The sequence below is a fragment of the Tripterygium wilfordii genome, chromosome 11 (genome assembly GCF_013401445.1).
Source record: "Tripterygium wilfordii isolate XIE 37 chromosome 11, ASM1340144v1, whole genome shotgun sequence".
Lineage (NCBI taxonomy): Eukaryota > Viridiplantae > Streptophyta > Magnoliopsida > Celastrales > Celastraceae > Tripterygium > Tripterygium wilfordii.
This window is the reverse complement of record NC_052242.1, coordinates 4,366,341-4,375,716: the sequence shown is the minus strand read 5'-3', so window position 1 is coordinate 4,375,716 and position 9,376 is coordinate 4,366,341. Positions and strand designations below refer to the sequence as shown.

The 9,376-nt window shown below is 37.8% G+C and overlaps 1 protein-coding gene across 1 annotated transcript; it reads left to right on the top strand.

Annotated features, from left to right (window-relative positions):
• Nucleotides 1–1,026: 1,026 nt before the first annotated feature.
• On the top strand, nucleotides 1,027–2,138 carry LOC120008694 (fatty-acid-binding protein 1-like). Its single transcript, XM_038859076.1, has 4 exons — nucleotides 1,027–1,375; nucleotides 1,450–1,693; nucleotides 1,801–1,892; nucleotides 2,005–2,138. Exons 1-4 carry the CDS (start codon nucleotides 1,027–1,029, stop codon nucleotides 2,136–2,138), a joined length of 819 nt encoding a protein of 272 aa, XP_038715004.1.
• The last annotated feature ends 7,238 nt before the right edge of the window (nucleotides 2,139–9,376 follow it).

Genomic DNA, 9,376 nt, shown 5'->3' with positions numbered 1-9,376 from the left:
AACCACATGGATTGAAAAAACGATGTCGTTTTGGTTCCGCAACAAAATACTTCCCCTCCCCCCATTTGCTACAGTGACACATAAACCTATATCTAATTCCTTTCCAAATTCGTGATTGAGCTTCACTCAATCCTCTCACATTTCTCTGCAATCTATGCTTGAAGACCGAACTAACAGGTTTCTCTTGCTGACTCAATAATTGTGACAATACTTCGGTTTTGATTAGTGTTTAGAGCATGATTTTTCTTTGTTGCATACATTCTGTTTATAAGTGTTGTGGATATACTTTGCATGACTAGTAAATGCTTTGTTATTTGATGAAAAATGTAGTTGGAGTATGATCCAACTGTGACTGAAGAGGATGAGACTTGAGAGTGTTTACATCCGATTTTGAGGGTAGTTTAGAGGATGATGGGCCTAATTTGTTTATGGAGGAGGGTAATAAGGTTGCACGGGATAGTAAAAGGGTAATGAGAATGATGAATGGATAACGGATTTCAATATTCTTTTGCTGAATGTCAACGCAAATCGGGTGTAATTAGTAAAATTCGTGGTGTGACTAAAGTTTACCTATTGATTTCAGCTCGTTATTGAACGATTTAAGTATCGACGATAAAGCCCAGGCCCAATAGCTAAGTTAGCTAGCCAGTGAGACGCAAGCCTGGCCCGAAATTCAAATCAAACTCTTTTTGTGGCAGACCAGGCCCACGGACCTAAATGTGACAAAATCCCTGGTGAAGATTATTTAGTGGTTCAAAGTGGGGCATTAAATGACTATGAAAAATGACTTTCAGCATTGCTGCCATTGCATGAAGTGATCAAGTTCTTGATATGTGTGAACCAATTTATATGTGGAGAACCTACACAGACCAATTCATAATCCAAAAACATTGACACCACTACTCATTACCCAATGAGATAATCTCTTTCCCTCTATATAAACTGTGTTTCAAAATCCCAACCCAACACAAACACTTGCAATCACACACTCTTCTTCCTATTTTGTGCAACTCTCGTTGTTAAAGAATGGCAATCAACAATACTGAGAATGTCACTGCCAAGGCAGCAGATGTGGTTGAAGACAAGGTGAATGGCACCGAATCCAAGGTGAACGCCGATGGGGAGATGACAAAAGACACGGTGAATGGTACCGAGAATGGAACGAAGGGTACGGGGAAGCAGACCAGCGAAGAGGAGGTTCAAGGTGACAAGAAAGCTGAGAATGAAGTGAAGAAGGAAGAGGAGGTGGCGGTGGAGACTGAGCAGAAGACCGGCGTTTCGTTTCCGGTTAAATTGGGTGATGGGAAGAAGTTGCTGAGTGTTGGGTTAAGGAAGAAGTCCATGCTTGGCATGGGCGTTAAGGTCTATGCCTTTGGTATGACACTATCAAAAACAACTTTTGTTTATGAAACTTCAGTGACATATGTTGATGTCATTTTGATTTTGCAGGGATGTATGGAGACAATGAGAAAATGAAAGAAGTTCTGAAGTCAAAGATAGGAAAAGCTCCAGCAAAACCGACCAAAGAAATGTATGAAGTGGCAATAGACAGTGATGTGGAGATGACAGTAAAATTGGTCATTGTATTCTCTAATCTCACTATGAGCATGGTAAGGAAGAATTTTGACGAAGGTCTTGGAGCGTCCATCAAAAAACTAACTGGCGGAAAGAAGAACGATGAACTCGCAAACAAGTAAATCATATATATACTTGTCTTCATAATCATAACAAACAAGTACATTTTTATGCTACCATATATGCACAAAACTTAACTGCCTATATATATATATTGATGATTAGGGTCATGGGTTCAGCTTCAGATAACATCAAGCTAACAACTGGTTCTGTGATTGAGATCTCGCGACTTCCAGGTTATATTCTCCAAACCAAAGGTTAGTAGAGTGAAGAATACAAAATTTTCTATATATATATATATATATCCATATATCATTTAACCAATCACAGTTATCACTAACCGGACTCGAACACCTTCGATGCGTGCAGTGATGGATGAGGAGGTGAGCAAGGTTGAAAGTGAGCTTCTCTGCAGGGCCTTCATCTACATGTATTTGGGCGAGGATCCCTTCGACAAGGAAGCCAAAGAAAAATTCGGAATGTCGCTGCTCTCACTGTTTTAATTTAGTATCGAAAGACCTTCGAAGGCTTAACAGAATAAGGTCATGGTGTTAGTTCCTAATAATAGAGAAATAAAAGGCATGACAATGAGGCTGAGCTTGTTGTTTCTATTATAGAATGAATCCAAGTGGCATCGCTGCCTATCTACAAAAGTAAAAAAAGAAAATTTAGAAAATCAATGATCTGTATTTTCTTTCTTTTCTGCATAAGTATTGTTTAATAATACAAGTGGCATGATCACTGCCTGTTCTGTGAACCTTTCTCCCTGGATCAGGTTATCAAACTAATCAAGTGTCTCCACTGTATTTTCCATATGCCAAACTTATGAAATGGATTATTAAGGAAATACCAGGAATCCCATATGATTCAGCAAAAGGAGGTGGAAAAAGTAATGATAACCTAGTTAGTGAATCTCTTTAGGGCCAGACCGTATGAATTCGAGAGGATGTATGAGTTTGATTCCAACCGCGAGCAATACCTTTGTAGTCATGTGTTAGACTTTAGCCTAATTTACCCTGTCGTTAAGTAGGAAACTTCTGTGTGCACAGCTCTGACGGTTTGAATTTAAACCCATGTCAAATTTTCAAAGGATAAGATTGTATAATGTTATTCCCAGTTTAAACACAAGTAATTCCAATGATTATTCAGTAGAGGGGTATGCCTCCCTCTTGAGGCAGTACTCCTCTAACTAGAAGCAGCTAAGCAGTCAGGGTATTTATGTCCAGTTGTTTTTGCATTGTGTGGCAGAACATGCAATGTGGGGAAAGTGTGACAATTGAAGACCAAATATATAACATCTCCGCTGTGACTCAACGATATCAGCTTCGGAAGGGTAAGTATGACCCTAGTGAGAAGAGGCTTCATGTCGATCTTGTCCACTGGGAGATACATTTTAAACTTGTATCTCAAAAATTTACTCAATTAATCCTAACATCTCTACATCTCTAAGACATTCCCATTCAATATTGCGCTGTGTAATGCATTGATCACGTTACAGAAGTCGAGCACTTTATTATTGCTGCATGAACAAGTTCTTTAGGTCTTAGTGCAGAGGCTCTGTAATTCTTTGTTAATGGCATTCTTGTACATGTTATTATGAGATATGGATAAACCAAAACTTGTTAGAATCTAGATTGGTTGGTGTAATTAGACCCTCATTTTTCATTTTTTCGTCCTTGGTAAGCTCTTGATCTTGCCAACCAACAAAATGGTGCACAGACTTGACTGTGCTAGTAGGTGTTTGATTGTACTTTTGCTAGTAACATATTGATATTAAAATTATTGTGACAAATTATGTGCAAGAGTCAGTGGCGGAGCTCTTGGCAGTGGGTGGGGGCAAATTTGAAGACAATTTTTTTTGACATAAAGCTATAATAAATTCTTGACAAAAGAGTAATCTACACACAACATGTAACAAAAATATGAACTTACCATCTCATTTTCTTCTCTTATCTCCCTTTTCCAGTAACACAAAGTTCATATACAAGGGAATAATAACATAACTCTATTTCGTAATTCCTAGGATAAAGGTAAAATAAGAAATGTAAAAAAAGACTTACCAAATAAAAGAGGAGATTTGTTTTGAAGTTCGGGATGACTCTTCGACTTGAGATTTTCTCTTGAAATATTTCTCCATAAGTAACTCCTAATGATATAAATCTAATAAATACATTATACACAATCAAAGATTCAGTGATAGTGTGATACTTTGGACATCATAGCATCAATTATTTATTTTTTAGTCTAGATAATAGGATTACCGATTATCGAAGGTCGGAAGAACTGGGAGGTGGGAGCAGAACTGTTGGCGACGTGCTGAACGCTTCTTCAAAACTCAAAAAGAACCGACTGACTATTGAACTTTTAGTTTTAGCCCTTTAAGTATTTGACTATTTGATAAAAGGAAAAGAAAAAATAGAGATATGTGGCATAATTACTTCAATAAAAGAACTCTTGGGTAGTTGGGCATTTAGAAAAGCGTAAACACTAAAGACAAAATAGAACTATAAGTGTCAAAATAGTATTTTAATTAAATAATATATTTACTTTTAAAAAAAAAGTGAGTGAGGGCAAATTGTCCTCACTCTGTCTGGGTTGCCTCTGGCAGAAGTATTATGATTGTGACAAATTAGTATTATGCATTTAAGTTGTAACAGATTAAAATAAATAGTTAAATATATTGGAAATAATTTATAATATTAATAAAAACATTTTAATAAGTAAAAAAAAATTAAATGTTGGAAGCTTTAAAAGCTAATTTAATTAATTATTTTCTCTCTCAACAGGTGACTTGTCTAAGACAAAAGACTCTCTGTATCAATGAAACCTGCGGAGGTTGCGACAAAGCTAATTTGCCTAACATAAGGCCATTATAGTCAACTCCAATAAAATATGTTGGACAAAAATGGAAAATGATTGCACAAATGTAGAAAATTATCCATTTGTGGATAATTTCAAAACCACCATAAATTGTATCAAAAATATCTTGGAATACGTGCTCAAATATTGTCGTTTGGTGCATGCAAACAATATATGTTACTAGAGCAATATATTGTCATGTAAAATGGTCACCCAAACGGGCTCTAAGACTGATTTTACAAACCGACTTTTACACTTATGTAAAAGCTAATATCAACTGTAGATCCTAAAATCTGCAATCAACTTGTAATCGTTGGACGAGGCATGTGACAACCCTACAAGATCAAAGGAAGGGTCAACCGTGAAGCTAGGTCACCGGTGTGGTGTCGGCCGAAGAAGCTCCGACGGTCAAGTCAATCAACGGTGGAAAATATTTTAGTGAGAGAAGTGAATGACTTTTAAAGAGAGAGGGAGAGAGAATACCTGGTAGTTGAGAGAGGAAATGAGGGGGTCCTTCTCTATTTATTGTGTTCCAAATCACGTGGTCAGCACGTGATGATCGTACGGACGGGCTTCCTCCTTGGGTTGTGATTGGGCCTCAATATGGGACTTCCTTAGCATCATAAGCCTTGGACCTTAGATGCCTATTCTTGCACCTGCTCCAATAGTGGACCTTGGGCTTCGTTTGGACTTGGGCTAGACATGCTTTCGGACGGATGCTTGGGCCGGCCCAACCAAGGCTTCCATTGAGCCTTTAACGTATATTCGAGTATTTTGGGTCAATGATTTTTGACCCATACATCAACTATACTCTATATTTTTATCAAAATAACTCCAGAATAACCACATCAATTACTCCCCTTTGACAAATTTCTTATCCACAAAGAAAAAAAAAATACAACTAAAATGAATCTGAAGCAAGACAATTGATGCATTGAAGCACCAACATCAAGATAAACAAGTATCATCAATTGACTAATCAGTAGGTCGCTTCACCATAGTATTATGAGCATCAGTGTTGAGCCTCATCAAACTCCACATAGGCAATCTAAATCCTTGTAATTCAAAAGAAACCATATAGGCATGCATTATTTTTAGTGATAATTCTTCCAATTCTCCAAGAAAATCACCAATCAAAGTCTTGTTCAAACCAGTTGTATTTTTATTTTTCACGCAAGCCAATATCTCCTCAGGTGTGCTCCCAAGTCCTAAAACAAACAAACCAATCAGCCTATCATCAATTACTACACCACTTTCTCCATGTATTTTCTCTGACTCAACCTCACTACTCTTTGGTCTTTCCTTGTCAAAACCAAGCAGTAACAATGATCTACTAGCCCCACCTTTATCATCCCTATTCCCTTTCCTAATACCTCCTATAGTCGCAAATTCACCGAAAAAAATTCCTCAAATCTTCAACAGTTATAAATTCTGAGATATTATTCTTCACAAAAATATTGTTGAATTTGTTCTTATCAATAGTTGTTTTTTCTCTCTCGTTTTTGCAAAGGAAGAGTGCCACGTAAACTTGCTTATCATTCCAAATCATACCGTATAGTGCCTTTTGTGCAGATTCATCATTGTCAAATTGGACAAATCCATATCCTTTTGACTGGCCAAATGCATCAGTAGCCACCTTGTAGGAGAGGATTATCCCAAATGCAAAAAATGTTTCATTCGGAGCTTTGTGGTTAAATACTGATGATGTCCGGAATAGGTCCCTCCTATTTGGCAAATCAGTCAAGTCAGATTGAGCTGGAATAACTAAATTCATTCCTTCCTGGTGAGTTCGCACTTCCTTCCTTCCTGCACAAGGAGTAATCGTAAGCAACGATAGGGCCCCGAGGGTGTACTCGGGGGGACCTCTCCGACGCTCAAGTCAATACGATACTAAAGTTGGGAGGATAGCTCGTTGCTTCGAGCGGTGCCTCTTGCTTAGTAAATAATTCAGAGTGCAGGAGTTAGAATGCTTACCTGAGAGTGGAGGTCCCCTTTTTATATGCGCCTGAGCAGTTTGAGTTGTAGCAGGAGTCGGACTCTCTCTCATTGGTTTGCTAGAGGGTTTTTCGGAGGGCAAATTCCCTCTATATCCCTCTCCAAAGAGGAGTAGGACTCTGCTTGAGAGTTAGTGTCATGTTCGGACTCTTCCTTGATAGATCTGACCTTAGTAAGGTATGGGCAAACTTTACTACGTACCTAGGTCAGATGGGACGAACCACATTGACAGGAAGGAGTGTACCAGAAAGGTCGGTTATGACCTTCTACCACGCGGTCCAGACATCTTACTCCGATGAATGATCGAGGTAGTGTCTCCAATACTGTAGCGTGGCCTCTTCTTGGTCATACCGATGTAGCCACTTCGGTATGAACTTTAGTTGTACTGAAGTGGAGACTTCAGTTGCTGACTGTTCTTGGCATAGCTGTCACATATGTGCCGTGTGTCCAACTTTTATTGGTAGGGATATTTTGGTAATATCAAATGCCTTATCTAAGACTACAATTGCAGGATCAAATGCGAATCTATGGATACCATAAATTGTTCTTCTTATGGTAATCATTTGAAGAAGAAGCTTAATAGAAATCCAAGAAGGCAATACTTGGTTTCACATTTTTACAAACAATTTGTAGACACAATCAACTAACCCATGTGTTGTAAGAAAATCCCACAAACCCTATACCAATCCTATTCTAGTACTCTGTCATCTAAACTTAATAGCCAAAGCCAAATTGAGATCAAGAAATTTGGTTACCTGCAGCTTCTTGCCAAGGGGACAATCTGGAGTTTCATCATTTTCACGCTCAGGTAGCTGCATCAAATCCATTGCTAGTTGCGACAGCTCTGCCTCAACCACTGTGGCTATGTCGATATTTTCAAAAATTATCGCAGGCTCATAGCTGTAGCCGTTGACGCAGAGGCAGCTCTATTCATAGTGGTTGCCCTTGTCATTGTTATCATTCTTCATGGAACCAAGAGGAGAAAGCCCTAAGTCTTGGCTAATCTTTTCGAATGCAACATTCAATTTGGCATCTACTTTTGATTTAGGAGATGTGAAATTTTGAGGAGAACATGAAGATTTCCTTTAAATTCATCACCAAACCTCTCAATGGCTGCGAAGAGTTTTTCAACATTGGCTTCAAGAATGAACATCCTATTCTCAAGATTGGCTTCAAGAATAGATGATTGAGTTTCCATGGTCTGATATGCATAGGAAGGGAACAGTGGGTTCCAATTAGAATCAAGAAACAATTGAACCTTCTTTCAAACAAACCTAGACAGAAAGGGAACAGTAACCCTTAACCTAGACAGAAAGGAACAGTAAGGATCAATGGCTCCAATATCAATTGATAAACCCCTTTCAACCTAGACCTAGCAAGATGAGGATAGAAAGAATTTACAAAGAAAGAACTTGAGAGAAACACGAACAACACTCCAACAATTTCATTCCAATATCAGGACATTTTACAAACCTACTTTTACACTTATATAAAAGCTAATATCAGCTATACTTTATATCTTTGCCAAAATAACCCTAGGATCCTATCATTGTAATGGAGGAACTTTGGGATGGTGATGTGTGACATGAGGCTGGGGTGAAAAGATAAATAGAAGTAAAGTAAAAATAAAAATAAATAGGACTTCGTTTATGAAATGAATAAAATGGGGTGAAAAGAAAAGAATATAGGAAATGATTTTGGGGCCAAAAAGTTAAAAGAGGAAAAATAACCAGGTTAAAAAAAACAGCAAAACAAAACAAAACAAAAAATGATAATATTAAATAAATAATAAAAGAAAAGACAAATTGGTGCGGGCGCATCACACCCCTCACCCGAGTCTTGTTTTTTTTAAGGAGAAAGTACCACAGAGGTCCTTGTACTTTGTAAAACGGGTCATTTGAGCCCTTTTACCTTTTTTCGGGTTATTGAAGACCCTCTACTTGCAAGAATGGGTTAAATTAGCCCCTCAAGGAACTTCTGTTATAACGATGCTTATGTGGCAGTTATATATTTGAGCTGAATTTTTCTAATAAATTCTAATATACTGACTAGGCGATCACGTGTCATTGGCCAATAAAATAATGACATGTGCCCAATTCTCAAACTAGAAGAGTACTGAAAAAACAAAATCATAACCATGTGAGAAAAGATACAAAGAAAACCCATATCGAAAAACCTAATCTCAAACTCACCTCCTCTTGTATTTGCTTTCGCCGAACAACCCTGGTCTTCGTTGGAGACATTTCGTCGGCGACTCTCTCAAATCAAACCCAGTTGTGGCAAGAACGTCCCTTAGATGCAAAAACTAGATCGGCGGCACTTTTCCTCTCAAATGTCTCTCTAGAAGAATTTCACAAATTTAGGGTTTCAATGAGAGTTTTCTTTGTTCAATAACTCAAAATTAGGTTCTAATCTTCTTATATTACTAGGTTCAAGTGTGGTTCTTGAATCAATTCATGAGGAGACTTTGCTTTCTTGATTTGGTGAAACTAACAAGTTTCAAGGTAAGGTTTCTTGACTCAAATTGTTCTAATTAAGGTTGGTTTGGGATGGAAATAATATTGTGATAGAATTTTAATTGTTTAACCTTGAAAAACTAAGGTAGAATGTGAATATCTAGGAAATGGGTTAGATTGTGGAGTATGGAATGTGGGACCTGAATGGGTTGGTGAATATGAAAACTTAATGGAGCTTATTTTAATGAAAATATTAGTGAATTGGCGTGGAGTGTACGTTGCTTTCTCGGTGAGGATTGCGAGTTCACTTCGAGGTAGGGATTTCTTACCCTTTGTATTTCGAAACACTTTCAAGCCACGGAATTGCTAGAATGGTAAACTTTGGTTTCCGCCTTGATTTATTTTGAGGGGAAACAAGCCTTGATAGTTTA